This window comes from Typopeltis vanoorti, chromosome 15 (genome assembly GCF_054136105.1).
Source record: "Typopeltis vanoorti isolate ZY-2024b chromosome 15, IOZ_Tvanoo_1.0, whole genome shotgun sequence".
NCBI classification, from domain to species: domain Eukaryota; kingdom Metazoa; phylum Arthropoda; class Arachnida; order Uropygi; family Thelyphonidae; genus Typopeltis; species Typopeltis vanoorti.
In genome coordinates, this window is record NC_143563.1 from 63,148,438 (window position 1) to 63,167,875 (window position 19,438).

Genomic DNA, 19,438 nt, shown 5'->3' on the forward strand with positions numbered 1-19,438 from the left:
ACTCTGAAAACTTCCAGGTCAGTCACATTCTACTAGATTGGATGTTAGAGTAATTCCTAGTGGATTCATAGAAGAAACATCAACTCGGTTGGATGATTTTTGTGAAAACCAATGAGGAGAACTCACCAGAAATGCTTTGGGAAAGAGTCAAGTTGAGAATACAGGATACAGCGAAGAAGTATCTTGGCCCAATAAGAAGACCAAGAGATCCATGGATATCAGATTTAACATGGGAACTAATCAAAAGGCGGTTGGAAAAACAAAGAGACAGGGACTGAACAATACAAGAGATTACATAGAGAAATCAGAAGAGCCATCAAGCAGGACAAGGAAAAGTTCTATACTAATAAATGTGAAGAGATAGAATTCCAGATGTGGTGGCACAATTATAAAAGGAAGCTTCATTTAGTTCGTGACTTAAGGCACAAGTTTAAGCCCAAATTGAATGTCATCAAAGACAGGAACGGAGCATTACTAACAGAAGTGTTGAAAATCAAAAACAGATGGAAAGAATATTGTACAGTGTGGAACTGTACAGCAGAGTGGATAAAGTGGATCTTCCTTCCTCTGTTTCAAGTCAGTGGTTCCCGTTGGGAATCCCTAATCTAAGTCTCGGTATACTCAAACATTTCCCAAAGCAGTTCACAATAAAAATGAAAGAAATGCCTCCAAACAAAATCATCAGATTATTTCTGTCTTTCTGAATCTTTTACGAAATATTATCACCAATAAATTTCATATTTCATCTTCTTCGATTTCAAAGAAAACAAAATAAGATGAATTTGCGTCATGCACAGAAAAAGTTTGTTTGTTTTTTTTTGTCTCATTTTCTATCTCCTACTTCGGAAAACCAGATAAAATCTGTCCTGCTACACCAAATATTCTACACCTTACATATCTTGATTTTTATGAGCGGGAGATCAGAAGAAGCGTTCAGCTACCTGGATACCAAAAGATTTACTATTCCATGGTATTCGCTCCAGTTATTTTCAAAACCAGCATTCCAGAGATAATTCCTATCTTATGTCATCTTACACTTTTTCATTCAAACTTTTCGACGATTCTGAGCATAAAAATTAAATAAATTCTAGTTTAATCCATAAAAAATCCTCCTATTCCACTGGGTATTTTCTCGAAAGTTTATATTAGGTCCCCCACTCCACCCCACCCCAAAGGAACATATATCACCTGATTATGGAAAAAATTCCAAATGTGAAACTTAAGAAGAAATTACTTTTGATTTGAAACGGATCCTCACAACTGTTGATTTATTTAGTCTCTTCTTGATAAAAACGAAAAGACAATAGTAATATTTTACCATCCAGCTATTATACACCACTGTATTTCTTGGTCCAACCCAAGCACGAAAGGTTAACGACCATATGATGCTCCAGGGATATGACTGGATTAGATTTTTTAATTAACATTTATTAATATTTGGATATTTTGATTTTCAAAGAATACTTAGGGAGAAAAGTTAACAGAACATCGTATGCTAACGCAGTGGGTTTTCTGTGATTTGTTGCAAAACTTGTATCTGTCAACCGAAGCTTGTCATTTGATAATGAAAATTGAAAGCATTTGAAATCCATATTGTAATTGATGTTCATTATTTCTGAATATTTAAAAGCAATGTTTTGGGTATAAAGCATATTTAATGATATGTAGAAGGTGAATCTATTCGCTCGAAGAGAGACCACCGCACCGATTATAATTAGAAGCTTGAAACACATTTGAAAAAGAGTTCCATGTTTGTTCTCTAGAACAGAATTTCTGTTTACTTAAAAATAAATAAAAATATAAACATAAAATATCCTTAGCCTACTCATGGTACTAATGTATTATAGATTTACAACTCTTTCTTTTCGCAGGTGGGAGTAAAAAAAAGTGAAATACTTGAGAGTGAGCTTGTCAGTGGACAGCCAGTGCCTGATTAAGGCCAACTGAACCCTTAGCACAGCCCATCACATTTACTCTACAAGTCAATCTGAAGTCCCCTTCCCCTCCCGAGCTGGGAAACTTCAAACTATCTTGTAGAGAAACTTGCATTAACATTTGCATTAGAGATATATGGCATTTGAACCAGCCTGCGACACCTGTATGTAGCATGAGATTCTGACCTTGAAGTGGACAAAGTGGTAGGTAAATTTGAAGCTTTGTTCAACTTTAATCTTGTCAGAGCCAGATACAAACAAGTAGCCTCTGATGACGGAGATTGGTTTTGATTTGAAAGATCATGTTGTGTAATTTGTGTTAAAAAAAGATCAGCTTTCCAGTCTTGGTCACTAAATCCAAAGCTTTTTGTTGGTTCATTTTTGCCAATTTTCTGTTTTATGTACCACTTAATTGATCACTTCATCTTGCAGTCTGAAAATACAGAAGTAAAAATTTAAAACGTCACTAAAGAATATGTATTGTATTTATGCTGATCAGAAAAAAAACACTGAAATTCATACAGAAAAATGTTGATAAAATAGTCAAACATACTGAACTTAGGACTATGTCTGACATCTTTAACTTTTAAACTTTAGTTACTCACCAAAGAAAACGTTTTTTTTTTTTTTTTTTTTTTTTTTACCAATTCAGATTAAAGTGGAACACGGGATAAGGAAAATTATAAAATATTCGACTAAAATCGAGTGTGGCAGTGGAAGAGTTAAGGGCATGATAGCTAGGAGAAAAACTATGGTGCCTTCTTCCCTTGGTTCCCTAAGCACGTGTTTATTTTGCTTAATAGGTTAATCTAGAGCAGGGGAACAACGGAATCTTCAAATACTTTTGTGTTATCCAGTCAACTGTTCCAATGTATGTGTAGATTTATTTTATAATAACCTAACTGCATATTCAATAAAGATAACTTGACATTTTTCTTTTGTTTGCTGACGTGGGCAAGTGAATTAACGTTTTTCCAACCAACAAACAGGCTTTGTGTTCGAATTCCCCTGTGATATGGAGTCTGCGGAAGTCTTTAGGTGAAAGACGGTTTTCATTGCGCTGCGCAAGATTACCTCCTTGGTTATTGAGTCCTGAAGTGGCTTGAGAAAGTGCCATGTTTGGTCTCTAGAACAGCAATCTGTATTATCTAACCCTCAGTACATCTCACGATACTAAATGTATCATAGGTTAGGATTTACAACCTTTCATGTATAGAATTCACATTTAAAAAATATAAAAAGTAGGAAGCTTCTAGTATAATGATCAATCCCACTCTTATTCAAACCAACCTTTAAACTTTTACCTTGGATAATCATATCCATAGCGAAATTTGACCGAGTTTTGTAAGTACGTAAAGTATGATTGATTTCAAATTTAGAAATTGGGTACAGATCATATATAAGATAAACCAGTTTTAAAATAATAATACACCTGATTACATTTTTTAAAAGGAAACTATCTGAAATTTCTGTGAAAAAATTATATTACATATACTATAAAATCGAGACACATAACCAAAAATAAGGAATGGAAAAAAATTTATTAAATTTAAAAGAAAATAAAAAGAAAGCAGTAGAGCGATGTACAACAACAATGACAATGTCACCAAGATGAGATATATGTCGCCAAGCACTGATAATATACATATCAAATTAAACAATATATATCTGTAGAATAAGCAAAAAAATCGTCTTGAATTTCTTATGAGAACTATACTGAGATTAAAATTAGTATTAATTACAAGTAATAAGACTATAATTGATGAACGTCATAACAGAAAATGGGCAAAGATTAAAAGGTATTAAAGTAGCGTCCAGTCACTTCCCTCCGGACTCGTGAAGCGATCCACAGGAAATCCTTGCAACACAACTTGTTATTGTGTGTGCATTTGTTTGTCCGTACACAGTCCATCGATATGTGTAGGTGGCCTGTGGATAGGCAAACGATTTGTGTCAAGAAGTGAACAAATTCAAAGTTAATTATTAAACTGGAAAACAAAATGATAAATTAAACTGAATCTTCCACCCTATCTCATATATAGCTGAAGAGAGATTAAAACATTATTAGCAAGGAAGATAAATGAGATGTTAATGTTATTATGTAAAAAGATTATCGTAATAAATTTAACTGATTCTATCACCTCCTCGAAAATAGCGTAACCTTACCACTGACATTCAAGAAATAAGCAAGTCTGTAGCTTAATGATCAAAAGAAAATTGATAAAAATATAAATGAACCCTAGTATTATTTTCCACCTTTATTAAGCACAGCATTATTCCTTTATTAAGAACGTTTTAAAACTAACTAAAGCTCTTCCATATCTACTCTAACTACGTACGAAAAATACTTTTTTTTGCACATTACAGATCTCGACTTACCTAGGAACAGTTTCCATATCTCCCCTGATTATCTTTCTGTACTCGTACTATCGCTGTTGTCCTCAAGATATCGGACTTCTACAGTTTCTTAATTAACAACGAAAATTTGTGTCCTGGTTTTCTTTTCTCTCTCTCTCTCTCTCTCTCACTATTTTTTTTGTTTTGTTTTGTTTTGTATTTTTCAAATTCATATTCTGGAAATAGTTTATCAGAATACAGGAGTGATGATTTAAACAGAAATATCACTTGTAAGATCTGATCTATATATTAGGTAGTGCTGTTTTTCGGATTTTTATAATTCTTTTTTCCATTCTGACATAAAATTCATTCTTCATTATTTCCTGTATGTTCCCTCAAAGGGTGTAAAAGATAGTATCACAGTTTAAGACAAATTAAAAGTTCACTACTATTTTTCTTTAATAGTTTTCTTCTGAATTAGTCTATTACTTGTAATGTCTCCAATATTATTCAGAATTTATGACAGGAGTATTTTTTCATTTTTGTCTTCTCAAGCAAATCATGCCTGTATATTTTGAACTTCATCTGGGTTTCCTTCGTAGCATTTTTTTTCTTCAAATTTTTGCTTTGCTATTCTTAGATTAGCCTATTGGTATACGTTGTATATTTTAAATGAAGTTCTTTTCTTATATCTTGATTTTTAATAATTGCTCGCTTTGGATGCCATCCGTTTGCTCCCTAATTTTCCTTTAAACCCTCTATCTCTGTGATTTCCAGTCTTTGATCAACTCTCATTTCTAATCTATAAGTTAAAATTATTTTGAACACGGCTTTTCTTAGATACGTCTAGTTTGTTTTGACTTACTTTTCTCATGTAATTTTATTTAACCAGTTCCACCCCTCCTTGCTAACCTGTCTTATTTCTGTTACTTCTTCCATGCTTAATTTTCGTGTTTACTAAATATTGTGCCTAAGTAATTGAAATGTTTTACTTCTTCTGTGGATTCACCACTAAGAATGCAGTTGATATTTTCTGATTTTCTTGCTTATCTTTTATAGTTTTCGCCTTTTTTATGCCGAGTTTCATACTAAATGATTAAGGCTTGTAGAATATTTTACAAGAATTTAGTGCCGAGCGCAATAGAACCCTCCTCATCTCACGAGGTATCGACGACGCACTTCAGTTGGAAAGACCTGGGTCCAAATCCTATTGAGGATGTGAATAACTTTTATAAGTTTTTTTTTTCTCATCTGAAAGTGAATTATTCGATCTTATAATTTTTACTTTTTTGCCTGTTTCTTATACAGAAACAGGCAAAAAAAAAAAAAAAATCTGAACACTCAGATTTTTACAAACAATCCACTGGCTTCATAGCCATAGCCTTAGTAACTTCAATCGTAATTCCAAACATAACAATAGCTTAGAGTAATACCTCTGATTTGATATCAAGTTTTACTAACTAAAGTTGATATCAGACTTTTTAAAACATTTACTAAACTTTCGTTGCTGTGCCATTGCCGCCATCGTTGTAATCTTAATTTACGAGATATCGTTTAATTAGACATCGTACAACTCCCATCCGCGTATAAGGAATGGATTAAACTTGACTAACCTCCTCCTGCAGTGAAGATCAGTCAGTGGATTAAAGAAATCAAATTAAACTCACAACCAAATGTTTCAGCATAATCTTGGGTTCGAAATAATAATTTCGAACTTAATCTAGATGTAAAGGATATTTCTTGTCACCATTCACTTTTATATCTATCGGTCGAAATACGTTCAGTTACTAGCATAGTTACATAGTTATTGGTATAGTTGTATGTTGCAGTTTCTTTCTGTTTTCTATGGTTGACAATTTTAATTTCTAATACATCCTTTGGATTTTAATGGATTTAAACAAAATCGGGAAAGAAATGCTGATGATAGGAAACGTTGTTCTATCCTCAGCGCAATTGAAAATACTGTAAATTTAGTGAAAAGATAAGCAACGCAAATCGAAGAAAAAAAATGAAAGAAGAAATAAAATGATAGGATACTTATAATTTGCTAATCTAGTAAATGTTATAGCAAGTTTTTACCGTGGCTTGGTTATAAAAATAAATTATACTTGACAAAAAATATATTATTGTCTTTATTCTTTATATAAGCATGAGCAAGCGAACGCTTGCAGAAGTAATTTCACGACCAGGGCATAACTTTTTCACATTCATAGTATTTTAATAATATGGTGATACACCATTTTTCTACGTGTATATGGAAATATGATTTATACTGGTTCCTATTGATGATGCGCCAGAAAGATTTGAGTAGTAACCGTCCCTGTGTTACGGCAATATACACGTCCGAAAGGAAGTGTGCTTTATTCTTTACATAAGCACACATAAAATATATTTATATGCATTATGGGATACGATGACAATTTGATACGAAGTGATCTTCCTCCATATATAAGTAGCCTAATAGTGAAGTTACCTCATGGGTAAACGCTTAAGCAAAGGATCAAGACAAGAATATAATTTCTTGTTGTTTTATACTTGACAGATAAATGTTATTCGAAAATAAAGTAGAATATAATAATTTATTGCCATGATTGCTTTAAAATTAATGCCAGAAGAAATATACTGTTATAAACAGGCAAGAAAAATGTTAATATCGTTACGATATTTATTTATGAAAGATGAAGTAATTAAATTTTATCAGTAGATGTGATAGCACTGCTCACATTAAGAAATTCCCTACATCTGTTTTAAATGTTTTCCTGTAATTCATAAATCCTGTATTTCGATAAACAAAAAAGTCATTTCGAAATTTCTGTGGACTCCACAGAATTCACACTGGTCCACTTTCATTTCTTCTAGTAGTAGTCATTGGAAGACCACATTTAGAGAATAAGCTGAGTGCAAAATTAGTTTATGGCTCGCTCGCGCGCGCGCGCGCGCACACACACACACACACACACACACACACACACACACACACACACACACACACACACACACACACACACACACACACACACACGCACGCACGCGCGCGCGATTTTTTATTATGCCTTCAGTTTTTTTTCTTAATTAATATTTTCTCTTAGCAGTTTTACTCATTTGTTTAATTTTTGTCTGTTGCATATGTTAATACTGGATGTTGTTAGTCTAGAACAGTGGTTCTTAACCTTTTCTAAGTCGCGGAACACTTTTGATTATAAGAAAAATTTGAGGAGCACTAAAAGCATTAGGGTCATAAAACTAACAATAAAAATATGCATGTACTTGCCTTTTATAAAAATGGAACTTATTTTAATTCAATACTTGAGCTTATCGGCTTTTGCTGATTTCAGCAAAATCAGGTCTAATATGTGATATAGCTACCCTCATCTCTTTGTCTATATTAGTAAGTCTTTCACGCTTTTTAGATTTTATATTGGTTAATATTGAGAAACCGAATTCACACAAATATCATGTTGAAAACTGTAACAAAATTTTCAATGCCCTTGTGAAGAGAGCTGGGTATTCGGCTTGGACAAAAATCCAAAATTCCTCAAGCGTTCAAGTCTTAGGCAACTCGTGGTAAAGGTGGAATAAGCTCTGATCACTATTCTTAGTATTTACCCTTAATGCAAAGCACATCTCCTTGAGGAGATCTATGATGCTATGCATTAAAGGCAAGGGATCACTACCCAGACCGGTTTCGACCTTTATTGAGGTCTCATCAGTGGGAGCCAGGCTTAGAAATACCAAGGTTTAAGTAATACAGAGCTTATAAATATTTTACCAAAACAAGTTACCATAAGGTGCTTTGACATTATTAAATAAAATTCTAAGGATGAGAGATAAATGTAGAAAGTATTTTTACCTTGGGTATAGTATATGTTAAAGATGCTAAGCTATTTTATATGTATATAAATATGAACTTGGTTTTAATCCATTTTCCAAGTAAGCAAACAGACAAGTAAGTCAAGTTTGCGCCTGCAAGTATTGCAAGTCTGGGCGACTCCGTACGTAGTGCAAGTCTTAGGCAACTCGTGGTAAAGGTGGAATAAGCTCTGATCGAAAAAGGTCGAAACCGGTTGGGGAAGTGGCCCCTTGACTTTAATGCATAGCATCATACATCTCCTCAAGGAGATGTGCTTTGCATTAAGGATAAATACTAAGTATAGTGATCAGAGCTTATTCCACCTTTACCACGAGTTGCCTAAGACTTGCACTACGTGCGGAGTCTCCCAGACTTGCATTCCTCAAGAGTTATTTCAGAGAATTTCATTTGTAGAGTACTATCCGTTGAGAAAGTAACTCATTGTTCTTCTGGTAACGAAAATTCACAACTCGATGTATTAACTGTGCCAAATGGATTTCGTATCCAGTCATAATTCTGTGTATTTAAGGAAAGAAAGTAACTTGAAATCTTTTCTTCCAATACTGTTAAATGTTCTGTTATAACGGAAATAATTCCCTCAACATTTTTATTATGGAGCGAAGGAAACATATCTACTGTATTTTCTTCTGATATGCGGTTTTTTCCAAAGAGATACTTTTATATGAAAAGCTGACAATTTGCCAGTAGATGTCAAAATATTTTCATTTTTCTCTTGATTACTTGTATTAACGCTATTTAAGTAATTAAAAATATCGGCTAAATATGCCATTTTAGCACACCAAATACCATTGTGAAGACATTTTACAAAAGATTCTGTACCTTACATTTTGAAAAAAGACAATAATTCATTCTTAACTTCTAAAATTCGGAATAGCACCTTAGCCCTGGATAGCCATCTTATTTCAGTGTGCAAAGCAAATATTCGTACTTGGCTTCCATAGATATGCAAAGTTTTTTTTAAAAAAGGTGTGCTTGTAACCAAGATGTCAAGGCTATCATGGATGCGAAGTGCATATTAAAATTGTAATACCATTGATATTCCATTGAAATATATGATGGATACGAAGCGTATGAGCGTATTTGATCCATAATAGCCGCTAAGGTGGTTAAAGGTCTTGACTTGATGTAATTTACCATATTTACAACTTGGTCTAGTGCAGGTTTTAATATTGCCGGTAATGTTTTTGAAACTAGGGATTCAAATTTTACAGCAATTAATTCAGCTACCTTGTATGATGCAAGTTGTGCCTTATCGGAAATTTTAAGTCTTTTCAAACTATTTTGCTTGTTTAACTTGCATGGCCAATGAAATAATCTTTAGTTTTTTAAGCAAGATTGGCGTACTTCGTAAAATTGCGTTTCAACTTAGCAGGAACCATTTCGTCATTGGATAGTTTTTCCCCGCATACAAGACACTGGGGAATAGGACATTCTTCCTCGCTGGTCCATGTGAAATCGCAACTTAACGATTCGTCCGAATATTGTGTATTAATTTTTCTCATTTTACTACGTATAATGCTGTCTTCTGTATGAGAGACGTATTTGCAGCAACGTCATTACTACTACTTCCAGTTGTATACTTGCCCCCATCATTAATATTTGCCTCAGAATCACGTTTTCGTTTAATAATAAATGTATCTATTGTGTATTACTTCGATGTTAGACAACCCACAAACCAAATACACATTAAAAATAGACTGTTCGCTATTATGATGTTACACAACGCGCATAGTCTTCGGTTGTTAGGATCGGAGTAGCCAATTACACTCAGAACTGTGTCATGTGACATCTTTCACTGGCGGAACACTTGTAACCAGTTCGCGAAATACCGGTGAAGAACCACTAGTCTAGAACAATTCCCTTAATAGATTCTTATTTTTGTTTCTTTACTTATGTAAAGAAAGAATTCCCGTAGCTTTTATTACTTGTCCTTGTACTTCATTTTGCGTGGTTAAATTAATTTTCCAATTATAATTTGCATGTGAGTAAATCCAATTTTTATTCTTTCAGCATTTTCATCTGTTCTGTGGGTTATTGAACATCAGCTTTGAGCATTGCAATGACATCTTTCTTTCGGACTTTATATTTTTTATTTTTGTAGTAATCAAAAATTTTGGAATTCTAAAAAACAAGTTTTTCTTTTCCGACTTCTTTTTTAACATTCAAGAACCTACCTCCCTTGTCTATCTCCCTCGAAATTTTAATTAGTACCTAATTGAGATGTTAATATATCAATTCCATCTATTTTATCAAAGTTGATAAACTTGGAGTGCGCTGCGGGCTCAGAAATAGAAGAAGAAGAAGAGGTGAAACGCATGCATTGTTTTGAGACACTGCAGATTGTAATTTCTTGGAAGTCTTATCGAAATGTTAAAAATGGAAATTCGTTTTTTGGTAATTTTTTTCCACAAAAATTATATGATAACATCTTGCCATTGTATGGAAACTAAATTAATGAATAGAAAAGTTTTGTAGTTATTGCATTTATGGTTTAAATTAATATAAGTTAATAAATTACTTATTGATAAATTAATATAATTTACCACCGTTTTTCATAGTTCTTTCAATTCTTTTATCGTTTCTCTTGTTTATTTTAATTTTTATAACTTGTATTGTAATTTAAAAAACATGATTTTTTTGTTATTTAAATGAAAAGTCTGAATATTTTTTCTTTCTAATTTTTAGAGAGAGAGGCGTCTCTTCCCTTGAATCCGTTTGCTATTTCTTTCATGTATTTTGTTCTGTCCTTTTAATTTTTGTTCTCAAATTAATTATATTAAATTTTATTAAAAGCAAAAAAAAAAAAAAGAATTTAACGAATACTAAATTGCCCATCAAATCTATAGGGGATAATTACAGTAATTGGAAATGTAGCTGTTTTTTTTTCTTTTTGAAAAAGAAAAACATCCTGACATATGAAGCTGTCGCTACTGAATACAAAAAAATACTAATACTAATACTTCTCTTCTGTAGAATTCTTGTTAGTACAGTGAAAAAGAAAAAAAAAAAAGGTGAACGACCGCATTCCTAGTGTCATTTTAGAGTAGTCTCTAATTATGTCCTCAAGCGTCTGTGTACTTGTTGGATACCGTGCATCACTCTACAACGCAAAGCTGTCAAACGACACCATAAGGGAGTCGTTGAAGGATGAAGGCGTGCCAAAAGCAAGGACATAAAATTCAGCTGTGGAGCATTTGTGTGTGAAACTAAAAATGAGAGCTAGAAATATCTTTTAGCGGAAAAAAAATGACAACATGAAGAAGCTAAATCAGATTTAATCTTCTCTGTATAAGACGCGATAAAGTAATATAAGGATCTTTATCTAAAACTACTCCGACCAATTTCTAAATCGGCAAATAGATGATGCTTGGATTTATGAAGGTTGAAGGAGATGACATGTTATTATCATGTTTCTTATTAACAGTTGTCTTTTAAATTACCACAACAACGTAAACAGTGTTCAGTAGTGTGATGTAAAAAAATATGGATCCCTAGCCTTCATTTCAGAAAACTGAAACCAAAGATGTACTTAGTAATTTTAAAACATGAATTTTTGATGAAGCTATTTATTGAGTAAAAACAGAGATTTTTTTTTTAGTTATTCACCAACTGAGAACGTGTCTGAACTTTCTTCTTTTACAGTTTCATTTATCCTCTCATATTTATCTGTCGTCGGAATTTAGTATTTGAATTAAGAATTGGGTAGATCACATTCCATGGACCATCCTCGATCGCTATTCTGAAAGAATCGATAAAAGTCCGTTTTATTTGGCTATTAATATTAAAGGATATCTCCTTTCAGTTTTCATCTTTCTATTGGTTAAACCCTAAATATGAAGTCTTGTTTCTGACTTACGTTGGTCATTCAGTTTGGATTCATTTCAAAAGAATTAGGACAGATGCAATTTGTATTATGCAACAAATAAGAATACTTGGATAATAATACAGAAAGGTCAGCTTGAACATTAGAGATGCCAAGTAGTTACATATCGCCCGGGTCTTTTCTTATTTGAAATTAAAAAAAAAAAAAAAGGAAGAAAAAAGAAGTTTGATTAGACAAAATGAGTTCAGCATTTCACACGATCATCCACTAACTGGCCTGTGCAGCAAGGAGGATAGCTTCCATGCTTTTCATCTAACCTTCTGAGGGTTAGAATGCCATTCCATCACGAATGTTTGCGAGAGTTTTTAGATGGTAGATGAATTTCATCGCACATTGTGAAACCATCACTCTGCTTTATTGGAGATTTTAATGCTTATCATTAAAAAAAGTGACATGAAAAAAGACCATATTTGGTCTCCGTGGAATGGTTCTCAGTTTTTTATTTTTTTATTCCGTGTTACATATTTCCAGCAAGAAACAAGATATACTATGTTACATATTTCTCACATTGTTCTGAAGTCAGCTTTCGTATGTCATAATTATTAGCATTCTCGGAAAAAAAAAAAAGTATCTAGCCTAGAGAAACAAACATGCCGAATTCACCAACAAAGCTTGTGATTATTTTTTTTAATTGACCTCTGTTCCTGCGAATATATAGTTGCGTTTTTTGTAATAAATAAAATAATAAATAAAATAAATAAAAGATATCTTCATTTTTCAAAAATGTTCAAGTTTAGATGCTACTTGGACATTTTTTGAACCCAGGATGGAATACTCGATTATTTTAATCATAAAAAAACATATGTAATATAAAATGTATTACATATATTCTAAATTAAATTTTGACTGAATTTTGATATTTTTTTCATTTTTTAATTTTTACATATTCCAGAAACTCTGCTCTACAGAATAAACATGAAACTTTTTCATGCCACTTCGGGCCTCCAATGAGTGGGGGCGGTCTCACACCCGAATAATGAATTTCATCTTCCACCTCAATCAATCACAGATATCCATCTCCGGCGGGATGCGATATCTGTTGTTTGAATCAGCATATTTGTTGTTTGAGAGAGTAAACACATTAGCCACTTGACGGAAATGGGCAAAATTAAATTGGAGGACTAAATTTTTTTTCCCCCGAATCCGACTACACGGAAGCACTAAGAAAGAAGCAAAAGAAAGTTGCCAATAAAATAAATAAAAGTATTGTGTAAATCTATAAATAAATAGTTAAAAAGAACTACAATAGCTATATAAGAGCTTGATATGAATTGGTTCGGAAGCAAGTACCTGATAGTCCATTTTAGTATCACAATTAACACACCACTGCATGAATGACAGATTAAATATTCTGGTCACTGCTGATTGGAGAAGATGTCATCATTAGAGAGAGAGAGAGAGAGAGAGAGAGAGCTACGACTTTCTTAAAAATTGGTATATTATTTGCACGAGCTCTGATTCAATTAGCTCTTATATTGCTGTTGAATGCATAAATTCACCTAAATTTGAGTTTCTTCTCGGTTTCTTTCCTGTCCTTTTTTTATTCTCCCATTTCTTTTGATCATCTTTCATCTCCCATTCTGTGTAAATCATTAACAACTAGTATTTTTTTGTGTGTCAAATTGCTTAAAAATTGTGTGGATTACTTGAATAAACAACTGTAACCATATAAAAAACACATTGTCATCATCATCATCAACAGATACTCTTTTCATTAGTTGCTTCAACCCTTTATTTTGACTTACATGTTAAACATTCAAGACAAACTACACAAGTATCTTTGCTTTGTATGATGGAGGAAATAATATAGTCAAAAACTAAGCGAACATAAACCTTAAATGTAACTCACTTAACGTTGCAGTATGTGACTGAGAACTAAACGACTTTCCTAGCGTACATCTTAAAATTATATTAGCTGACGACAATATATATTTAACAGGAATTGTTAATGTTTAAATTTGAAATTGACATGTATACGTATTAGAAGTTTAGATATTCAGGTCATGCCAACAAATCACATATTTCGTTATTAAAAGAAGAATAACAACAACAACAAAAAAATCCCTTAGTATTTTATAGCCCAAATAATAGAATAACATTTGCTTTTGAAACTTGAAATCTTCCAAAGTGACCGAGGATAAGGAGAATATAACCTTCTTTTGAAGTTTATGCATCACTTAAAAGACGACAAACTCTGTTCAGGAGATCGTATATTCACCTGACGCTGATGCTGCCACAGTTCGAAACATCTCGGTGGAGTTCCTCGTTAAATTTTTCAAGGCGAAGAAACATTATTTTATTATTTGGCAAAATATTGGATTGTTAAGACAATGTTCGATATTTATTTTCATTTCTTTTAATGTTTCTAGCCAAAATAAAGACTATCTTAATCTCTTTTATTCTTTATTTTTTTATTTTTATATATTTACTTTTTTTACTTGCATCACCAAATATATTATCAACGTTATTTAGAAAACAATTGCAAACATAAATGAGATCTTATGAAATATAATTTTGTCAAAGATAGAAAGAAAGAAATAAGTAATAAGTAAAAACACATGACTGATAATTGTATCATATCAACACTTTTGTCAAAGATAGAAAGTACGTCGATATATCATAATATCATATGCTGACAAACGTTACCGGTCAGCCTCTGTAGCTCAGTGGTTAGAGCACTGGTCTTGTAAACCAGGGGTCATGAGTTCGATCCTCATCAGAGGCTCGAATGTTCTTTTTTCCCCCCTTCTTCCTTTCCCTTTTCGCAAAGTGGCATAATAGCTTCTGTCCTATGTCTGAAACACAAATGACAGCATGTACCATTATATTTAAAAAGCCCCAGCGAGGATTAAATGTACGACCCCTGGTTTACATGATCAGTGCTCTAACCACAAAGCTACAGAGGCGCTACCACCATGATATTCTGATGTATTTTCTGTATACGACCACAGTACTCATATGATATTCATAAGTATTATGTTATTTAAGTAAATTATCAGTGTCGTTTTTTTTTTCTTTTCGTTATTCGATAACAACTTAATGCGCATTTCACATTTCGCTTCTCCTGAGAGTATCATGTCATAAACGCCGTTCGCAGTATAACGTGATCATTCTCACAACACTCGCATATAGCATCTGAAATCCCAAAATCAATATCAGTAAGCACTAAGCAAAATTTTTACTAGTTTGGATCTGTCTTAAACGATAGATCAAATTATCTGATGTTCACTAAAATCGAATTTGATTCGAGAATTTTTAGTAAGAATATCTCTCTTACTTAATCTGGACATTTTCTGCCTTCCGGACTATGATAAAAGTATTCAGCTTTTATGAATAGGAAGTAATTTGCTTTGGTCATCTATATTAAAGAGAAGAATGAAGAATGATTCCAGTAGGTCAGCTTTATCTTTGAATGATGTTATCATCATACTATTTTTATGTGTGCGCGTGCGTGCTTGCGTGTGAGAGACAGAAAGAGAGACGGGGGGGGGAATGAAAAGGAAGAAGTTATTTCCATTGGCCTTGGCAAGGAACCATAAGGCAGTTAAGTAGAGGCAATATTTGCTTGGCTCTTTAGAAACGCGGATTTGGATTTGTTGGTGCTGTTTACAGCTTTTGTGAGCTGCAATTCAGTGTGTGTGTGTGTGTGTGTGTGTGTGTCTTGAGCCACTTGTTTACTGAATTGTTTTTTCTTGGACTGCTTTAGTACACTCATTTGTGAATCAAAGCTTGCACATTGACCAATGATTTTTAGGTGGAATAGAAGAAATTATTTCAATTATTCGTTTAGAGTAGGTGTTTAGATCATGAGAGCGGGAACCGTAAACAGACCATAAAAGGAAGAACAGTATTCATGGACGTTATCCTATATGGCACCACAATTCTAATTCCAAAACACATAGACCTGAAAGTTGATGGGGAAAGGAGTTCCGTAAAAAAAGAAATCTTAGGAGATTGTGGTCATAATTATCAAGAGGAGAGTTGATATCTACAAAATATTTCGAAAGCGAACTGCTTAAGTAAAGATTAAATATGTTGGGAAGATGGTGGAGATTATTTGGCATTATAGTGAGTGAATGGATAATAATTTTCTTTATATCAATTGCACATACGAGAGGTTGCAAAACGTATGGCACATCAGCGGCATGTTAAGATAAGTACATGTACTGTGGTCACAGACGGAAAATACATCAGAATATCATGGTGGTAACGTAGTGCAGCGCCTCTGTAGGCTCAGTGGTTAGAGCACTGATCATGTAAACCGTGTGTTCAATCCTCGCTAGAGGCTTTTTTTTTTTTTTAAAGCATAATGGTAATGCTGCCTTTCATGTTTCGGAGATAGGATAGAGGCTGTTGTGCCATTATGCGAAAAGGAAAAGCAAGGAGGAAAAAAAAACTTATAGCCTCTGATGAGGATCGAACTCATGACCCCTGGTTTACAAGACCAGTGCTCTAACCACTGAGCTACAGAGGCTGAACGTTAACGTTTGTCAGCATACGATATTATGATATTTCGAGATACTTTCTATCTTTGATAAAATTGTTGATAGTATTGTAAATGGATTGGAGAATCGGAAGAAATAAGAATATACAACACATCGATATATATAATGCTACGCATATTACATAAGTTGATAAATGACGATTGATCAAGCGGTAGCAGTGCAAGAAATAGCACTGTTTAGTAGAAGATTTGCAGATTCTTCCAGCTGTCATCCTGTCATCTTTCTGTTTATTTTTATATACCAAAACTGGTATCCATATTTTATAATAAAGTGTGCCAACTATTTTCAATTGTTGGCACACTTTATTATAAAATTGTTATATTATTATTTTCAATACTTTATTATTTACAATAACATTAATGATTACTGGTATAAATATTATTGCTTATGGTATGGTATGGTATTTTAGGAGCTGTAGCAAGCAGTACTGCCATTTTACTTCCCCCCCCCCTTTCTCTCTTTCACAACTACGCTCACCTTTTAGTCCATCCTATCCCATCTTCCCTTTCATGTTAAGCTCAATGGCATGTCACATCCAAGTAACTTGGCTTATGATAGTGCGGTTAATGCTGTTTTTATTGTTTATTATGGCTGTAAATTGCGTGTCTTCCTCTCGCTGGTTTGCCTGTTTTGCGGGATGAAAAACTTGATTTTTCGGAAGGAACTGAAAATCCTGCCACTGCCGCATGAAACTGGTTAACTTACCTTCAATTGAAAGTCCTGATAAACGTTCTTCGCGTTCTAGAAAGGCTTTAGATCAGGGTCTTTCCAGCCAAAGGGCGACTTCGTCTTATACCGACTGAGCTACGGCTATGGAAGCTCACTTTTTTCATTCATTTGTGTCGAAATTATCAGACGACCGAAAAGGACAAAAACAAAAAACAAACAAAAAAAAAAAACCACCTAAGTTGAAAACGGTTGAATGATCTGACCTGTAAATATGCCTAAAGCAATTTATGAACAATTCCTTCCCATTCATTTTATTCCAGCTTAGCTTAATTTTCCAGAAGTTTCCAATTGAGCTTACTTCAGGCAACGCAAGAAATAATTATATTCCCAATTCGGTCGAAAAAAAAAAAAAGGCTAAGCGGTGAAGTTCTGTTCCTCCTTCATTTTGGTTCGATTAGGCTGTACTTCTCAGGAAACCTTTTACAACGTAAAGAATAACTATATTGGTAATTTGGTCGAAATCCGTTCAGCGATTCGACCAGTAGAGACGTCAGCGAACGAGGAGTCCCACTCTACAACTGTCCTTCATGTTTGTTCAATTCGGTTGAAATTCTCAGGGAAGCATAAATAACATAAGGAATGATTCTATTCCAGATTTGGTCGAAATCGGTGCAGATGATTTGCAAAAATGTTATCTGCCAAAGAAGTACGCCCAATTCATTTTAGTCCGGTTAGATTGAATTTTTCAGATGACCTTGAAAGCAATATAAGAAACAACCGCTTTCACAGTTTGGTCGAAACCGTTGAACGCTGCAAACTGCAGTGTCCGTGGAAGAAGAGGAGGAGTTGAAGAAGACGAAGAAGAAAACGCGTTTTATTCACTGTGTTTCACTGTTTTAAAAGTATTTCATTTTTTTTTTTTTTGATATACCAAATCAAATACTTTAAAATAAAACTAGAAAACCGATAATATTCATCTCAGAACCGCAGTTTCAGTAGGTCGAATTTTGCCTCCAATGATTCTGGTAAGAGAGCACAATAACTTGTTACAGTATTTGGTCTGAGGTTCATTACTGTGACTCTTAGACTCTTATGCTTCTATTTGAAGCACACGATAAAAAATGAAGTAAAGGAATTGCACCAATTGTCAATTCATATAGCCTGAACAAAAATTCAGTGCTAACAAAAAACGACATAAAAAACGCCTTCTCAACATCTTGGAGGAAGAGGGGAGGAGGAAAGACTAAACGAATTCGCAAATAAATATTTTTATTTGCGAACAATAGACAGTTTTTCAACTTCTGTTTCAAGAAGTCTTCTTGAAATGCCACCTGTACACTCGTGTACTTAGGGAATTATTTTTTTTACTCCAAATAATTGCAGAATTTTAATATTTTCGGAATACAAAGCTGTCGTACATTTCCTTTCACTCTACCCAAACCAGCTAAATGATACTTTTCGTTGTTTGATTTGCTATGTAGCGCCAGGAAGGAAATTTCCAATTCTAGATTTTGCATTTATTTGGCAATCATAGCATCGAAAGCGGAGTATTTGTGAACTCAGACACGCAGGAAGCAACGGATTCTTGAAAATACCGAATGCAAAGAACGATTAACTTTGACAAGCGAGTTGTGTACACCTGAATAGCAGGTGATCGTTTACCGTCCCCCTCACAGGAGTGGCTGCACATCGGATGACCTGAAGGCTCATCTATATCCATCTTACGTCATCGGAGACCACACCAGGGACCAGGGACGTCACATTTAATGTCTACCATCGGGGATCGCTAATGATAGCTTAATCCATGGTTTTGTAGCTCACGCCTTCAGGACTGCCTAGGGCAAACCTGTTATCATTTAGGAAGGCTTCTCTCTAAGCAACGGTGCCCTGTGTCCAACAGGTGTACGTTCCTGTGTTTGATTTCAGAAACAGGAAGTGGTGACCTCGGATAATTAATCTTAACTACCAACATCAAAGTTTGTCACGTCACGGAACCGCACGTGATGAGAAGTTGACGCATTTCTTCATTTCCATTAAGCTATCACTGAAAATTTGTCACGTGATCAAGTTTAGCACCCATCACAGGAAAGCTCTGGAATATTAACTACATTTTTTTACTGAATTCTTTAACAAGCACATCCGTTGTTAATGTAAACTGATTTAACAGGCAGTTATTATTTTATAGAAATTTTTTCCAGTTTTGTTTCTCAGATGTATATGGTTTTCTTTGATAAAATTT

General features: G+C 33.8%; 1 protein-coding gene and 2 non-coding genes across 3 annotated transcripts in view; 1 reads left to right on the forward strand and 2 right to left on the reverse strand.

The window, feature by feature from the left end:
* LOC150098813 (trypsin-1-like) overlaps window positions 1–5,796 on the reverse strand; it is an 82,600-nt gene extending 76,804 nt beyond the window's left edge. The window contains exon 1 of the mRNA XM_090405757.1: window positions 5,733–5,796. Within this exon, the coding sequence (XP_090261883.1) occupies window positions 5,733–5,796 (64 nt within the window). The remainder of the gene's footprint in view (window positions 1–5,732) is intronic.
* An 8,881-nt stretch (window positions 5,797–14,677) lies between these two features.
* TRNAT-UGU (transfer RNA threonine (anticodon UGU)) lies at window positions 14,678–14,750 on the forward strand. The gene has a single exon. It is a non-coding gene; the product is annotated as a tRNA-Thr (tRNA).
* A 1,676-nt stretch (window positions 14,751–16,426) lies between these two features.
* Window positions 16,427–16,499, reverse strand: TRNAT-UGU (transfer RNA threonine (anticodon UGU)). Its single transcript has one exon. It is a non-coding gene; the product is annotated as a tRNA-Thr (tRNA).
* Window positions 16,500–19,438: the final 2,939 nt, after the last annotated feature.